We start from the raw sequence: 18,675 nt of genomic DNA on the forward strand, positions 1-18,675 counted from the left end.
CGGATTCTTCTCTCAGGGGGCCCATATTCAACAAGAACTGAAACAGCTCCTGAAACAAAAACCGGATTACTTAGACACTCGAACTTGAAACAAAGAACTCCTCACGCGCTGAGAGGAAGGACATTCTCCAAGTCAAGGCTATCAGTAGGATTTCCTATCGTTTCACCCAAGTTATAGGGATGGAATTGAATGGCCAGAAAGAATAGAAACTGAGAAATAAGCAACATATTTAGCAAGACTAAGTGCTTACGGGAGTTACGCAAGAAGGAGTGGAGTGGAACTCGACAAGTAACAGCTTTGGAAGCAATAATTATGGTTTTGATTCCTATAGTCAAGTAATAGTACTCATATATATATATTCTTTCTTACGGATTCTATTAGGCATTGGCATCAGATCTTTCAAACTGAAACTATACTTAAAGAATCGATAACACCTCGAACTGGAACTAGCTATTCTTATGCAAAAACTCCTGACTCAACAAGCAGGGGAACTAGACTAGCACCCGAACACTCCAATAAGAATAAGGTGCTATAGCCGTTGCCCTTTTTTCGAAAGCTGTTGTGCGGAGCTACATCTGAACTGAACTACCTCTTGATTCTCTTCTCCACCCGTCGATTAGGATGAAATAAGAACAGGAACAGGTCATTCTGATGCTTACCTGACAAGCGCTTTAACCTTAACCTCTCTCGCCCTCTTGCAAATACGGATCCTGTCCTGATCTAGCTGATTCTGTTGTAACTGTCTACTTGACTTACCGCTTCAAAGCAAAGGCCAGTTCCGTTTATTATGCCCCGAACTAAACTACACTTACCACAAAACGAAAATCAAGCACTGGGGGAAATCCTTCGACCATGGAATTGAAGAATGGTGTGGAAGGGGCATACTCGGTCGGTTACCCCTATCCAGCACATATATAGCTCATATATGGAATTTCATCATAGGGTACACATATTGCACATCTAGATTAATATTCAAAGGGATTCTCGCCTATGTGGTCAAGTAAGAAAACAAGAACATATGATTGAAGTGCAAAGAAAGGGATAGGGGAGTTATGGTCTTGGCTTAGAGATGCTGTATCAATATCCGGAGTAGAGCAACAGTTCCTAATTTAGAGTAGTAGTAGCTTGTCGACTTGCCCAGTAGCTTGGCGGGGCTTAGAGGTACCTTGGCCCTCCTTTATCTCGTCAATTCTTTGAATAGTTGGGGCTCCGGGCATTCTCTTCCGAAAGACCAACCAATAGGATAATGCAGGAGAGAACAGAACGGGGCCGGCCGTAAGGGTGCAAATGTCGTGGCTAAATGATATAATATTGCACTTTCAGAAGTGAGTTTGTCTTTTGCTTATCTATTTTATGTCACTACTATTTTCTTTCATTTATTATTCTTCATTATGGGGATTCCTCACAGTCCGCCACTACCTTCCGACGACCCGGTTCCAATCAAATGGTTTCATCAATGCGTCTTTATTAGCTTAGCCCAGACACTCATCCATCCGATCAAGGGGATTTGACAATAACCGTAAACTCGAATCTCACAAGAAGGGAGTGAAGGAAAAGAGCGGACTTTGGATAAACAGAGTCAAGGTCAGTGATAGTTTGATAGAAAGAGACCATGAAAGGAAAACTAGAAGAATCGTAAGTACCAAAAGGTAGGGAATATCTGTCGATCAGATGCTAAGAAGGCTTACACTGGTTCTATGTAACGCCATGCCCATTCAAGGTTTGAATAGTTACGGCCGACCCTATGTGATCGATTGAAGTTGATACGAGGTCGCGAGTAGAGCAGATCGCTTTTCTCCCATAAGGAGATGGAGAACAAATCCCACCCGACTGTACAGATCAGTAGAAACTAATCCCTTTAGTAGGGCAGGACTGCGCGCGCACCTTTCCTTTCTAAAGCCTTTGCTTGTGACATTGAATCTAGTGCACATCAACTTTTCAAATAGACATAAGGTATAAGGTAAACTAACAGAATAAAGTCAACTCACTCGAAACTCTAAACTAGAATAACTCATCATAGCATAGGAAGTCCATAAAGCCTTTAACAAGCTCGTAGTACCCCCGCAGCCTAATAAAGACAGTTAGTAATCTACTCGACCAGGTTAGGCCTACATCTTAACGGGTAAGGCTAATCGTATAAAGCAAGGATGGATAGATACGCTATTCTATTAACCTTAAGTGCACATGGTATACAGTCCAACTTTATGGTGGTACTCGTATACGGCTCTCCCATATAATTGGTATGGTGTCGTATTGTATTATAAGGAGAGTTCCAGAAGGTAGCTCCTTTAAGGAGAGTTCCAGAAGGTAGCTCCGTTCCATGGTACTGTGAAGGTATGCTTGTGTTCACACTCGCTGGCGGGCGGGGAGTTGCAATGACTAACGCTATACATTCGACAAAGCAGCTTGTTCTCTTTATTAACATTCGACAAAGCAGCTTGATTAACATTCGACAAAGCAGCTTGTTCTCTTTATTAGAAAGAAACCCCATTTACCTATCTCACTACGCTGGGGTTGAATCGAATCCAGGCCAGCCGAATGAACGTGATCCTGAGCCAGCATCAAATCTTCACTACAAGGCGTTACACGCTGGCAGTTCTTCTTTGATGGGAGCTAGCTTATCTTTAAGCTTCTTCCTTTGATGCTGTAGTTTGGTGGGCGCACTACCGCTTTTATGCCTCAGCCTCAGTTTGTTTGCTAGCAGGGTATGCTCTTTCTTTTTCGTTTGTTTCGGATAGATAGTGTGCAGTGAGGGATCGGGTAGCCAGTCATGACTTTAATCGGCGCAAGCTCTCTACTCCCATGCCTTTCTTGGTCGGACCAACCCAACCAGTGATTTCCTACAAGTCTTTATGAATTTAGAGAGCCAGAAGCGGAACAAAAAGAAATGATATATCTGATTTTATAGAATTATGGATAACCAATTCATTTTGCAATATTGTTGGTATATCCTCCCCAAGAAATGGGTAAATCAAATTCAAAGATCATCACATGGGAATAGATCTTTAACCAATACTGATTCTCTATTTCCATTGTTGTGCTTTCTGAAATGGCATACCTATACTAGGGTTCAAGTTTCGATCGATATTTGTGGAGTTGATCATCCCTCTCGAAAACACAGATTTGAAGTTGTCCATAATTTACTGAGTACTCGGTATAACTCACGCATTTGTGTACAAACAAGTGCAGACGAAGTCACACGAATATCTACGGTAGTCAGTCTATTTCCATCAGCCGGCTGGTGGGAGCGAGAAGTATGGGATATGTCTGGTGTTTCTTCCATCAATCATCCGGATTTACGCCGTATATCAACAGATCATGGTTTCGAGGGGCATCCTTTACGAAAAGACTTTCCTCTGAGTGGATATGTGGAAGTACGCTATGATGATCCAGAGAAACGTGTGGTTTCTGAACCCATTGAGATGACCCAAGAATATCGCTATTTCGATTCCGCTAGTCCTTGGGAACAGTGTAGCGACAGATAATTAATAAGATACTTAGGTCTAGTCCTGGGGACAAATCAATAGGTCATGATATTTGCTTCCTTCTCTCTTTCGTCATCTTAGTCAATGATACGCTTATGCTTTTTGGATTGAGTTTCTTTAGAGTTATAGCAGTGTTCAATTTCTCTTTAGAGTTATAGCAGTGTTCAATTTCTCTTTAGAGTTCGCAGTGTTATATTCATCTCTATGACTTTGGAGTTTGCAGTGGTATATTCATCTCTATTATCTCATATTTCCCCTAAATTCTATCATCTGTACATTCGAATTCCATCTTTACATTCTAATTAAGGTGTTGTTAGAATATCGGCCCTACTATAGATTAGTAATAGATTATTGGATTAGTAATAGAATAGATTATTTACCGGGGATTAGTAATAGAATATATTATTTACCGGGTGGGGACCCAATAAGAATGAGATTGATCGGCACCCAATACAGCTAATCTAAACCCAGAAACTTTTCTTAGAATGCATTGACGCCTAAGAACATAGGCCTGGGATGGGAGTATTACTCATATTCTTTCCCACCTTACTTTGTTTCATGACCAATAGTTGTAGTTATGGAATAGATTATTGACCCGCACCCAATACACTAGTTTCAAGAAGCAGAGTTTAGACTGTTTTATGGAAACTCTACTTGCTACTTCACTTTCGCCTTAGCGCTCCGTGGGTCTATTCAAAAGCAAAGACATAGATAGCGAACGAAAGCTTTAGGGCTACAAAGACAAACTAGAAGCGCTTTGATAAGCATCCGCAGAAAGAGAAGCATCTCTATCAGATCAAAAAGCTAATGGTTGGATTAAGTTATAGGATAGGATAGGTTTCTTCATTTCTGATATCATATGTCACCTACTATTCTTTTCTGAAACATCATATGTCACCTACTATTCTTTTCTTCCACTTTAGAGTTCGGTTACTTGACTTTACTTATATCATATGTTGCACTACTATGCTATTTCTACTAAATGAGTTATATGGAGGAGAACTGGCTCTCACCGATCGAAGGGCTGTCTGAATTAGTTCACCGGGCTAGCAAACTCAAGCAGTAACTTATGAGCAGCTTCTATATAAGGAGGCATACATCGTAACAATTCACCGCACACTCGTGTCCGACCAAAAGAATGGAATCTGAATCGAAGGCTTTCTCAATGTCAATCTTGATTGGACCCTCCTCTTTAGAGTTGAAGAGGTTCAATCCGAATATTCCAGACTCCCATCCCCGGAAAAGCCCCTATTGGTTTCATCCCTAAACTCCTCGAGAAAAGAAATCCAATCAATCAAGAAAGATAGGCTCCGCTCAAAGCAAACTACGGCTCGAAAGATAGAGAGAGAAGCCAAGCCCAAAGATAGGCTCCGCTCAAAGCAAACTACGGCTCGAAAGATAGAGAGAGAAGCCAAGCCCTTGATCCTTAAGCTCATTAGTCAGGTTACGGGAAAGGTAATAAAGCTCTTGCCCTCCCCTTCATGTGTGTGTGTGATATGATATTTCTCCAGTAGGAGGAGAATCCAAGCAGGAAAGTCATTGCGCTGGAGTATTGATCAAGGCATGGGATCCTTACAAGCTCATTCAGACTAGTTAGTGACTTCGCTTTTCCCTGCTCATCTTGCTAATCAGTAGCCTTACTTACCTAATTAGTATAAGAAGGCCTATAGGGGCACTAAACGATTAAGCGATTCGTCTTGCCGCCACTCTCTTTCTCTTGGTCCGCTCTATTTAGCTTTCTTATCTCTAAAGACCTTTCTCTTGGTCCGCTCTATTTAGCTTTCTTATCTCTAAAGACAATGTCAAAGAAAAGGTTAACGCCTATAGCTTACTCTGACTTTATTAGCAATGATATGTCTATGGTAGGGCTATTCTATCTTCGTCTTTATGAGTTCAATGCTAGCTCCATTGCAAAAGAGTTGCTTTCTCTTTGATACCGATACGCTTTCTGAGTATGTATTAGTAGCTCTGCTTCCTTTCTTTAATGAAACTAACAACTTGCTTTTTCAACCCAGTTATACACTTTTTCTAATCAAGGTCAGTCCCATCCTATCTTCATCGTGGTCATCAAATGTAGTCAATCCAGTTCCAGCAAATCCTTACTTCATTCAGTATGCAGCATTAGTTTAAGTTAACCTCTTTGGTTTGATTGGATTTTCATTGCTATTGTTCTAAAGCATTTAGTTTGTCGGCACCGATAAGTCCTGAGAAAAGAAGTGGATTTGCTTCACAGGCGGAGGATGAAATAGAACCCGACCGAAGCCTACAGTTAGTACTCCCTACATTACCTTCTAGGAATCTTTACTTTCCTTTTACCTTACGAATGATACTTTCTTATGCTTATTCGTAACTACGACAGAATATTGGTTTCTTTTTTCTCACCGACCGAAACCACTTTGACTGAGATTGGAAGTGGATCTGCCATGGACAGGGACTCAACTATTAGTCAGGATCCGCTTTGTTGCCTTCTGAGCTATACGAAATCACTCTAGCTTTCGAAACAAACCCATAGGCATAAGCCGAAAAGGTGGACGAAAAAAGGAGCGAAGACCCGATTGAATCAACAGTCCCGTGCCAAGCATAAGAGTCCACGAGTAGAACCTTAGAACCGGACCAACCCTATTGGAAAAGAATTCAAGGCCTCGGAGAGAGGAGATATGTAATAAGAGGAGACTTGAGCTGAACTACTACATTTGTGCACTTTTTCACGGAATTTATGGCTTGTTGAAGTTAGTGTTCATTGTTCCTAGAAGATAGAGATTAGAACAGAGACTCACTATGAAACGGAGACCTAGCTTACTAATAGTATATTCCTCCAATGGACCCCTATCCAGCGCTTATAGTGCCCACAGCCATGAAAGCATAATAACAGGTTAGTTCGTTTTTCTGAGCCCGTCGCTGTCCTTTCACTTGCGGATACTTCGCTCGCTTGGGGAGAATACTTTTTCTTTCTGACTTTAATCTCGAGTGTTGTGTTCTTTCGTTTCTAGTAGTTTACTTCCTCTTTTTCCGAGGCTGGGAAATCATTCCTTTGCATTCGCTACGGAACTGGGCCTATAAAACACACTACTTTTTATGAGCATTGGCTCAATTACCTCTTTATTAGAAGTTATAACCCTTATCCCACGCGGGAAAGACTTACCCATCTAAAGCAAGCGAGGAGTTTGGATCATATTGAAGCTTTGGTTGTCTCTTTAGAAAGTACCTTTTCTAGCTTTCACTTTCGCTTGATTTTGGATTCGATCCCGAGTAAGCAAGCGGATTCTTCCCACTAAACTCAGAATATGGAATCCCGTCCTCGCGGAGGTTCTACTTTGACTTTCCATGGCTTAGAAGAGAGATTCATAATTGGATTTCATTGATTTCTCGTACCAGTCCGCCAATCTTCTTTCATTATTTCATTGACCGAGAAACCGCCTATCGATCGTGATCCATTTCGTTGCCCTCTTCATATGATGATGAAAGCAGAGAAAAGGTAGGTATATACCATATGACAGCACGGATCTAGATCTATATACTGATCGATCCTTATCTTCACTTAAGAACAGAAGTTTTATGATCCAATAAGAAGCTAAAGGCACCTTAACCAATTTCCACTCCAGACTATAGAAGCTCCGCCGCTCCTATCCCCGGGTAGCTCGCAACAGGTATTACTATAGCTCGGTCTCACTCAATTGGAATCTACCGCTTTTTTCCTCCTATCGTATGACTTGAGCTCTGGAATCAAAGACTTAATGAAAACAGGAAATCAGTAACAATAAAACGGAAAGGCAGAATTCTTGTCTGAAACATCTGGTACGTGAAAGAGGTGGAATGTGTCCTAGCCGTTTGAGATGACGAATTAGACTAGGGTAACAGGAATGGTCTGGGATATAGGATCAATCTACAGTAATAGGGTAAATGGAATGGTCCGGGATATAGGATCAATCTACAGTAATTTCTATTAACGCCTAAACTCCTCACACAAACCGGGTTCTCCTATAGTGCGTGCCTTTTATCAAACCAGTTTTACAGCAGAGATAGCCGGTCTAAAGGAAAGGGTAGAACTAGTATACGAGTTAGACCATTGCTAGCATGTTCTATTAATATGGAATAAGGCTAACCGAACTAGCTGTTCTATCAAGAATAGGGCGGCTCACTGTCAGTACTAATAAGCGTGTAAACTACTTGCTTAGTAAAGGCACCAAACTTACTTCGATTCTGCATCCTGATTTCCTTGTATGCTAGGTCTCCAATAGGTCCTTTTGGAGTGGAAGTGTGGGATGCCCCGTAATCAAGTGTTAGGTCCCGTTCAATTACAATGGCACTAGAAAAAAGAAACCCCTGTTCAAGTGAAAAGGCACTCCAACTCTCAATATTAACCAAGGAGAGACGTTAGTCTCTCTCCGACTAGATATCTTTAGGACTCCGACCATCGAAATCAAGTCCAATTGAAACAGGCAGGGCTCAGAGGCTACTGGTAGCGAAACTCAAGGGCGTAGTGAAGGGTCAATTCGTTAGGAGAGAATACCATTAGTCCTGCTTAGCAACCATTGAACTAGCTGCCACAAAAAGGGGGATCCAGTAGATCACAGAACAAAGAGATCAGGAGAAAAGAAAACGGATAAAAGAAAACACGGAGCAATTTAGCTGCAATCGAGCTACCATTGAAAGAAAGAGTAGAGTGAAAGTAGGACGAGGTCTGCCTTTACCCTTCCTGTTAGCAAACTCTTCCAAGACATGAGGGTCGCCATCCTCCTTTCGCCTCTCAAGTCATAAATCGAGTTCAGTGGCTTTACATTCTCTTCTAATGATGGGGTGGACTGGACCCGAGCTCTTTACTATGATCAAGCTTTGGCTGTCTCATGCTTTATTATGCTGTTGAGAAACCATCCTGTCCTAAGGAGTTATCTGTGCCCATTTACCTCACTAAGACTGGGCTACCTCGGATCTCCCTATCACCGCAAGGTTATAGCACAGAGGACTGCCAGGTCAGACCAGCTTGTTAGGTGCTATTTATCTGCGTTTACTCTTTTGGTTATTTATTGCTATTTACTACAGAAAGAATTGGACTTTCGCTCACTTCTGACCTATATAGTAGCTAGGAGTTCGCTTTTCTCGTCCTTTCCACTAGTGGGGGCAACTATTTCTTCTTAGTGTCATTTCAGGCAGAAGACGAATCCAAAAGGTAATGAACGCCCTAAGGGTAATAGGCCAAATCCAATCCGAAAAAGGAATCCGAAGTCACTTATTACTTGCTTTTTGATCCTCACAGTAGACTACGATTCCGTAATTCGATCTATGCCAACTGTCTCTTTTTTAGCAGTGTGTGTTGGGTTCTTTCTTTTTTTCCTTGACCGCAATGAGTGGACCGGAGGGCAAAGAAAGGAGGCGACGACGATGTTACTGATTTGGAATTCAATACAAACAAATAGACTTTTGGGGAAAAGAAAAGAAGTCTCAGTCAAGGTAGAAAGAGGGTAGAACCTCCTTTTAGGTGGCATATAGTTAAAGGGGCGAGCCTTGCCCTTATTCTGAGATTTGATAGTAGGGTACGCATATATCGCATATAGAGAAATTCTGATCCTGTTGCTGACCAACTCGTCTTGGTTTGGGACTTACCCGCTAAAGTGAACTTCTTATTCTCTAATGATCAAAATACTTCTATACAGGGGCAACACCTCTTCTTATCTAATTACAGGGGCAACACCTCTTCTTATCTAATTACTTGATTCTGACCCGGACCCTTACCCGACCTAGACCTAAACCCTGCTTGAATTGCTGCTGACCTCCGAATTGAGCCTGTTCCTTCTGTACTGCATCGATTCTCTCCCCGGGGTTTAGTCAACTGCTTGCCCGTTGCTTATCGAGCACTTATAGTTTTGGCCTCTCTTTTCCTTTCTTTGTAGTAGTAGCTTGTCGGCTTGTCAGTTATTTCGCTACAGATGGAGCAAGCAAAGCAGGTTCGATTACGGTTGGTGCTACTTAAGAATTTGTTGTCTACTTTAATCCGTGTTGGCACCTCGAGACTAAGCCTATCGTGTGCGGAACAAACAACGTATAATTAAGCGCTAACGAAACTCGCTCACTCACGCGAATTACTATAGGGTATAAGGCTGTGGTGCCAGATATCATATTCTTTTACTTTACGGAAGGTATAAGGCCTTGTTCAGTTGCTTCCGCCCTTGCTTTAAGATTGTAATCTACCTGTTGCTTGTTCTCTCTTGTATTGCGCATCACAGAAAAGAATGGAATATCTATAGAATCGAGCACCAATGATAGAACTTTGTAAAGGCTTTCAGCTCCTTCCTTCGAGTGCGGGTCTCTAAGCCAGCTAGAGTCAGAAGTCCTGCTTCTATGAAAGAAACAAGTTCTCTGACCTCTCTCCTGCATTTCGTGTGCTAAACCCTTTAAGGAGGTCTGAATTAAGCCCAGCTGTCTTTCTCTAAACCAATGTTGTTAATATATTCCTTTTTCCTATCACATCTACGGAAATCAAGCCTTTTAAAAGAATTGGAATGCCTTCCTAAGTTTGTGTTGCCCTTAAATAAATTCCTTCTCTCCTTACCCTGTGTGCTAATCACCATATTTCTCATTACCAGTGTGTGTGCTAATCACCATATTGAATATGGAAGATCCGATAGTCTTGATTGATTGACCAGGACTCTTAGATCACCGATAGTCTTGACCAGGACTCTTAGATCAGATAAAGTGCTATTCCGATGTCAGTCCTGTGGAAGTTGCCAGTCATATAGTGGAAGTTGTTCTTCCTGCGAGAAATTGTAAAAGAGAAGCTAAGCTTATCCTATTGAAGTGCGTCTGGCTTATATTAGCATTCTATTCGTTCTCTCCCTGACCGAGCTTCTTGGAGTGCTATTGCTAAGATATAGTATGATGGATGACTTTTCCCTTATTTTCCTGGGAGCCTGTTCAACTAGTGCTAGTATCAATAGGCCTTTTCTTAGTTCATTTCATCCTTATAGCTTAGGATTCGCATCTTGTCTCCTGTACGGAAAAGCCCAATACACACTTTTTTGGCATAACAGCCCTCACTAACTGGCTTGTTCTGTACGCTATAACCGAGGATAGAGGGAGCTCCTAACTAAACTCACTACCTTTACCTGGGGCCTACTACTCAAAGTTGCATTCCCTTTATTATCCCGGATAGTGTTTAAGTGGAAGTTAGGTTACTTTAATCAATTATAGAAGATGTAACTACTATGTAGGAGTGTTTTTACTTAGAAGATGTCACTACTATGATTTCATTACTTATATGTCACTTATTACTTCAGGAGTGTTTTTACTTAGAAGATGTCACTACTATGTAGGAGTAGTCGTGTTTTTACGGAATTCTATATTAATGTAGTATAGCTCTTTTCTATTCCTATTGAGTAATGCCCTCTACGAAGGAAGGAAGAATTGGATGAGCTTGCTTGCCTCTCGAGTGAGTCGTCTATTCCTCTACGAAGGAAGGAAGAATTGGATGAGCTTGCTTGCCTCTCGAGTGAGTCGCCTATTATCGAATTTCTTACATTTATTAACTCTTGCTTAAGTACTGGTACAGGAGAAAGGTCAAGTCAATAATCTACCAGTATAGAAAGGTAAAGTCCATAATCCACGTATAGATAACGGTGCCTATGCCTATGTCCCTTAGTTAATGTAGAGGTAGAGGTTGAGGCTGCCGATACTCTAACAAGAACTCACTAATGCCGAAAACTAGAACTAACATTAGCACCTCGAAAGCGGAAAGTCAAGCAAAGCGTAATCAATTCCAATTGCCCGAAAGTCCGCGTTAGCGCACCGCATCCCGACCCGAATGCATAAATGATTATGAATATAGCATCTCCTTCAATCAGTCCTATATATATTTAGGAAGCGAAGCAACGCAGTGTTTTTACTCATTTTTCTTCTATATGGTGGATAGCTATTTTCTTTTCCTGGGTTATAGAGTCTTTCATATCATCTTGATTCCTTATGAACTTTACAACAACTCGCCCTACTGCTCGGTTAATGCTTTATAAGTCTCTTGTCAGGTATTTCAATCAGTTGTTAATGTTCAAGCTTCTTCGGCCTTTCCTTTCCCCCCTTATGTGGTCCAAGCATCAAAGTGAAGTGTCAGTGAGGGTTATGGAATTGGATGGCCTGATTGCCCTCACTTAGATTATGGCCTGACCGCTGTAGCTCAAAGTTCAGAGAATAGAAGGCTTTCAGCTCCTTGAGAATGCTAAGGTTAAGTATAAAGGAAAGGTAAGAGAAAGAAAAGGTATGTATATTCGATCTCTTACTACACTTCTAGACTTACCACTATAGCTCAACAAAGCCGTGATCGACTACTTCACCCAATCCGTTAAGGTTAGGTTACATTATAGATGTATGAAAATGGAAAGAATCAATATATAATCAATCAATATATGTATCCACGGCTATTAGATTCTATTGTCATCTTTACAACAGGTACGTACCTTAATCCACTCCATATTATGTCGGCACCCAATACTACAGGAAGCCACAAATAGTTGTTTCTCTTTCTTATTGACTAGAGTGCGCCGAGCTAGCCAACTAAAGCAGTTCATTCATACTATTTCAATCACCTAACCTACAACTCATATAAGATCGGGACCAAAGGACTAAACAGTGCGCTTGCAGACGGCTTATAGACCGAGCTAGCATAACTCCGGAAAGCCTTTACCTTCCATCTCACTTTGCAGCAGCTAGTTTTCGTTTCGGGAACTTCGAACGCGAGATGATATTCTTTCACGCTACTCTGACTCCAAAGAAAGCTAACCTGACTCCATACTCTCTAGCTTATGACCCTATACATATGTTCTTCTTATTCTCGCTCTTCACTTAACCGAACCTTTACCTGAACCCAATCTACTCGCATTATGGATACTATCCAAAATTTGATAGATATATGTTTCTTATTTCGGCTCTTCACTTACCCGAACCCAATACGTTACTATCGGAATAGGTCAAGCAAGGAAAGGCATCCGTATAGTGACCAACCAAACCAGAGTAATAGCAAACTTGGCATAGGAAAGATATGCTTCAAACAAGCACCGATACTTATTAATCAAAAGCCATAATTACACCTCTTAAAAGCTATAATGACACCGCTACGCCTTTACTGCTCTACTCTTTCCTCAGCTTATGACTAATCACACACATCTAACATTATATTCCATTTACCTTTCTAGCTCTTACTCGCTACCCGACGCCGAACCAGTACCTTCATGTGGTATTATCTCTGTGCTTACCGCCTATCTAAGTTCTTTTTCGTAAGTTATTGGCAGTTATGTGTTATATAGCAGTATTGCATTCTTTTCTTCCCGTTTCCACTGCTTGAACTCTAGCTCCTTAATGACATCGCCCCTCTCCCTTAAGTGTCGGTTACCACTCAGGGTAGTCAACAGTGCCTCTTCTCTTCTTCTCTCTTTCCTACCTAAATAAACGGGTAGTCAACAGTTTCTCTTCTTCTCTCTTTCCTACCTAAATAAAGTCAAGAGTTCTATTGATAGGGCAGTTTTTTCCATCTTCGTTACACCAATATGAGTCTTTCTTTCAGAGACCAAACTATAGATGATTGTAGTCGTGTCTAGTTCCTTCTCGCGGTCATTTTCGAGAAGAAATAAGATATACTGACGGGTTACCCATCCATAGGAAGGAAAAACGAACCTCTTCCATTGCTTTGAGATCCAATTCGGTATAGCCGATAATATCCATCTATCAAGACAGGGAGAAATCGAAATCAGTCTTCGGGCACAAGGTCTAAGATATAGACAAAGGAAGAGGCATCAAGCTTACCATCAGGTATAAGTTACGATTGCATTGCAAGCACGTACAGATTCTAAACAAAAGATGGATGATGGATGCCGCGGAATCCATATTCTAATGATAGATGATAGATGTAGGAATCCTAGACTTAGGGATGATATTAAAGGTTAGTTGGTAATGCTACAGTAAAAGAAAGGGCAAAGAAATGACTCCACTGAGTAGTGCTTAGGAGCTCCTCAGTTGGGTAGGCAGGCTTCTGATCCGAGAAGATCGGTCTGGTCTCACTCCACAAGTTAGCTTCCTTCAGAAAGGAGTAAGGTGCACCTAAAGAAAGTCGAGGTTATCCATTCCAGTGACGTTACAGCATAAGATGGAGCCGGAGAAGAAGTACAAACACCGAAGAGTCAAGTGCCAGGAAAGGATAAAGAAGAAAGGTGCTGAAAGCGTGCCAGGAAAGTAGACATCGACTCTAGAATCAATAGGAGAGGGATCTTTCAGTGGGGTAGTAGCTTGTCCAGTTCTTGTTCGAGTGGAATCCCCCCCGAGTTAAGGTTCTCTTTGAAGCTAGTAGGAACATTGTTTGAATTCTTTCAGAAGAATACATCTTATACAGAAGAATACATCTTCCTAAACTCTGGATTGTAGTATCGTGAACAAGACTGCGGTAACTCCACTCTATTAATTACTGTGTAAAGCTAGTAGTAAAAGGTAGAGTATGGCGCCTATAGCCTATAGAGAACCTTTCAAGGGTAGTCAATAATGAAACATATCCTAGTGAAAAACATTCCTTTTGGCCTAACGTAGTTGCGCGTCAGGACAGGAGTTGTATATAAGTAGTGATATCGGACAGTAAAAGTAGACTGTATAAGTCGCGGAGTCTCGTATTAGTATTCTAGTATAAGTAGTCGTTGGGGCAATCAGATCCTCAGTGCAAGAAAGGTAAGGGCGGAGGTAAGCTTCAACTTAAAGTCAAGTCGAGTCGAGGTCGGCAAAAGGGAACCAGCAACTCGAGTCCGTAGAGTTATGAGCAAGTCCTTGCTAGCGCATCCAGAGGTATGATAGAATATGTGAGTGAAAGCGCTAAAGGGCCGTTTGTAGCAGTAGCTTGGCCCTCTATTCTAACAGCCCTGTCTCTAAGCCTTACTGTCACTCCCTACCTTCCATCCCTGGAAAAGATCGACCAGTTACATATTTGAGCCTAGAAGCAGTGGCCTGGCCGGGGTTGATGCAATTTCACAATGAAGATTCTGGTTTTCCACACCACATAGCATTCAAAAAAAGGGTCATATTCCTTAGGCGGGTGAGAGAGATGAAATGAAAGGCTTTGAAGCAAGTGATTAAGTCTAGTTTGGGGCATAAGAGAGTATTGTACTGGCTATTAGTCATCAGTGGAAGCAAGAGCAGGGGGAGCTCCATTGGCGCAAGAAACAAGTGTGTTAGAGAGTTAAGGTGATTGTTCCGCTTCCGTTCCTTGTCGATAGAGGTGATTCGCTGTTGGGTCATAATAAACATAATCAAGGTCAACTTCTTGTCCTGCCCTAGTTCTTTGTGTTCTTTGTCATTCATATGAGTTTGTAGCTCGAGGTGCGTTAGCTTACTTCACTTTACCCTGGGTGGGTGGGTGCCTATTGCCTATAAAACTCAGATCTTTCTTTTTGTTCGAAGATATCCTTATTTAGTTGAAACGTATAGAAATACCGGTAATTAGAAGCATCAGCAGTTTCAAGATATGGATCATAGGATGGAGTAGGATCTGGCTGGATATGCGGAATTGCCAGTGAGACTTGAATACCGAGTGAACCTTTTGAATGGAATTGAATCTAGCATAGTGTATAGCATTTGGTCATATTCCTAGTAATGAGTTAGAGTTTAGAGAGCTGGTTAGGAATATGGAGCATATAAAGCAGCAATCGATTAATCAACAGTTACAAAAGAATCCGCTGTGCCATCATCATCTTACACAGAAGGCGAAAGATGCATGTAGAGTTCTAGAAGTCGAAGAGAATGCCTACGTAGCGGTGTTGTCTCAAGGAAAGGACTCTCACTCCATCTGGGGCAACTTCCACTATTCGGTCTTTACTTGACTATTATTTGATTGACTTCATTTGTCTACTCTCTTGCTTCCTTGAAACTGAAGTGGAAAGATGATAGAGATGGAGTCCATCAAGAGAGGCCCTCCCCTACCTTTTCTGTACTAACCTTTGAGAAGCCTTGGCTTTTATATAGGTTTTAGGAAGGAAGAATAAGAGCAGCAAGCAGAGCAAAAGAAGATCGGTCGTAGGAAGAATAAGAGCAGCAAGCAGAGCAAAAGAAGATCGGTCGGAGATAGCTGCTCATGAACTGCCCTGCTCGAAGGGTCCCGAACAGACAGACCTAGCATAAGAGGATAAGTTTGACTTCGGAGAGCGGATCTGGACTGATCTTTGACCCGGCTAAAGGAGTAGTGGATTTGACTTCTTTTTCATGCCTTCACCGGAGAGTTCAGTTCCCCTATTGGGATGGAAGAAGGCCGCCTTAAGGCAACTTACTACTGTAGAAGTCAGAACAGTCAGACTCAAACTCACTCACTTCCCTATTAACTAGGATCAAATCTAACAGTTCAGAATTGCGCTACTGATCAAATAGTTCAGCATGCCAGAAATATAAGCAGAACAGAAGCTTTGGAACAATCACATAAGGGCGAACGGGTCTTTCTTGCATACCTTTTTGAAAGAATCAAAGTAGATGTAAATAATAAGATCTTGTTTCATAGCATGGAAAGGCTTCTTCTTTTGATCTTTCCTTTATTATAGAGTTACAGAGTCGTTCATTTCGGTCTAACTTCGTTACTGTACCCCGACTCCGACAGCGTACTCTCCTGGACCTCTGTCTATCCTTAGAAATTCAATGTTAGGTTAGATAGCCGCCCGTAGGCTCCATTCCTTCCCTCTAATATGATTCTGCCAGACGAATCTATTTCATTCTCCATTGAAACCCAACCGTATACTCTTTGAACCCATAATCTTACGACTCTTGAATATTCCTTTTTTCGTTAATTCGACATCAGTGATCTAGAGGTTGCTACTTGTAAGGATCAGAGATAGAGCCCTTAGGGGAGAAAATGTAAGGTTGTTATTGCACTAGAACAAATGGAAGGTTGTTATTGCACTAACTTATCTAACGCTATAACTTCTGTACTAACGCCATGAAGCCCCCGTAGCCCCAAAACCTTTGGTCCCTTCGCTACACTTGCCTTAAACCACCTTAGGGTTTTCAAAGGTCAAGAATCAAAGTAGTGAATTTGGTCTTATCCAGTCTTTGGTTTCAGAGGTCAGTTGTCTTCTAGTCTAGCATTGATGTCGAAGCGTCAGACACTAAGTCAACCTTCCCCTGTGCCTTTGATAGAATCAGGTACAAGGAGTGTCTTATGGGTCTTTGAAAGAATCAGGTACAAGAAGGAATGTATTATAGGTCTTTTAAAAGAATAAGGTCAAGAGTTTCTTATAGGTCTTTGAAGACAGGAAGAAAGGGTCCACAACATGATTGGATTTCTTTTTGCTGTTCATTTCATCTTGATTTGATTTCTTTTTGCTGTTCATTTCATCCTGTATTTTCTGATTTTGGTTCTTTATTTTGTTGTTTCTCTTTTATCTTATAATAATCACAGAAACTGGATAATTCCAATCTTGAAAAGACAGCCTTAACTGCAACACCGCAAATCCCCCTTGCACGAGGCCAGCGCACTGGGTAGTTATGTTGCTGTCAAACAGATGAATAATCTATAGACAAGAAGGTTGTGGTTCGGTCCATTCAGAGGTGTCGTGCGGTCTAGGGTAGCCCACCGGAATGGATCAAGGTAGTGAGAAAACAAACTCATTCACCTTACGCGACGTCGAAAGCCCCCTTATTAATAATTCGGCTCCATACTGCATAAAGGGTATGTATAAGGCTAAAGAGATGTACTAAGAAATATGGGTATTGGTTTACTACAGCGCGTAGGAGTGAACAGAGAAAAGGCATGAATTCCATCTCTCTATAGCAAGGTAGAAGCAAACAGAGACCAGGGAGTGATTCTCTCTTCTTTAGCTTACCCCCAACCAAGCAAACAGAGACCAGGGAGTGATTCTATATCTCTCTTAGCGGGTACAAGCAAACTTATCAAAGGAATGGCACGGGCGCTTCTCGGACTGTAGTTACTGGAACCAGCGGATCCTTACTTGCTTGGTTGAGTTTCATAGTTGTTCCTTTGATTCCTTATTCCGTTCTTTAGTCTTAGAAGCAACAGCTTCAGTCTCGTTATCAATGCAATGGCTATATTCTAATAACAGTATTTAAAGTCAAGGAAGGTCAGAGTGCAAGATCGATGAACATGACACAAGAGTGCCGCGGAGAGGTAATAATCCAACAAATAAGTATAGAAATAAGAGTACAAATAAGGGGTCTTATCAGGGCATTATAGGACTTAGGTATAGCTTAGGCTTCTACTGAACAGGGCCAAGACACTGGGCAAGTAACTACGTCAGTTACGCGGGCAGCTATGAATACTATTGATATAGGATTTGGAGGATGAAACTCTACTGTCATTGCAGCCCTTAACCGCACTGCTTCTTTCTGCTCGAGTCGACAACTAAGGTAAACAATGACCTATCCCCCTATACAAGGAGCTAGAGCCAAGACTATAAGTCCTTTCTCCACGACCGACGTAAACAACAGAGGAAACTACTGCTCTGAAAACGAAAACAGCTGACTAGGAATATGGCCCCGTATCTATACCCAGGCTAACGTAAGCTTACTTTTCTTCAGATCAAGACTTGGAGCCAAGAACTGATCTCACTGCTTATGATCCTGATCTTTCAACTTGAACTACACTTCCTGTTAGCATAGCACACTCTGTAAACTCCCAATCTATCTTCTCTGGCAACAGAAACTTCTCCTCTTGCAACTAGCTACTAGCAACTACACTGGAATAGCTTACCTCGGCTCTGTGAACTCTACTCTGCAACACTTGATACTGGACCTGGACCTAGCAATACTTAACTACTGTCCTCAGTAAAAGTTCACTCAACAAATAAGGTGCTAAGAGCCAGCTTCGGCTTCAAAGGAGTTATAGGAGTCAAGTCACTAGTTCGTATTTATAACTACATCCAGAGTAGCAGTAAGGAAACCATACCTTGAAGAACAGTCAGGATCTCTCTCTTAAACAGGAAGTCAGGGAGTTGACAGTGAATCCCAGTAGGAGGAAAATGGACCAGATCATCTGCAGTTCTCAAGTAATCCCGGCCAAGCGTATACTTCATAATAGAATTTCCGCTGTTTCAAGATCTGACTTAGTTTCAAGAGAAAGAGAGGGCCGAGTTGAAGCCCGCTCCCTTTCTCACTGGACTTGGAGTTGCTGATCTACCTGTGGCTTCTTCAGAGTCTCTTGAGCACCTAGCCCAGTATAGATAGAAGTAAGGAA

The 18,675-nt window shown here is 41.7% G+C and overlaps 1 protein-coding gene across 1 annotated transcript; it reads left to right on the plus strand.

The window, feature by feature from the left end:
- Window positions 1-120: 120 nt before the first annotated feature.
- Window positions 121-3,733, plus strand: LOC135666413 (NADH dehydrogenase [ubiquinone] iron-sulfur protein 3-like). The gene has a single exon (XM_065177978.1). The coding sequence runs from the start codon at window positions 2,913-2,915 to the stop codon at window positions 3,483-3,485; it is 573 nt and encodes a 190-aa protein (XP_065034050.1). The 5' UTR covers window positions 121-2,912; the 3' UTR covers window positions 3,486-3,733.
- The last annotated feature ends 14,942 nt before the right edge of the window (window positions 3,734-18,675 follow it).

The sequence above is a fragment of the Musa acuminata genome, unplaced genomic scaffold (assembly GCF_036884655.1).
Source record: "Musa acuminata AAA Group cultivar baxijiao unplaced genomic scaffold, Cavendish_Baxijiao_AAA HiC_scaffold_1098, whole genome shotgun sequence".
Lineage (NCBI taxonomy): Eukaryota > Viridiplantae > Streptophyta > Magnoliopsida > Zingiberales > Musaceae > Musa > Musa acuminata.

Coding starts and splice junctions, on each gene's coding strand:
- LOC135666413 (XM_065177978.1), top strand. CDS start 2,913: ATGGATAACCAATTCATTTTGCAATATTGTTGGTATATCCTCCCCAAG.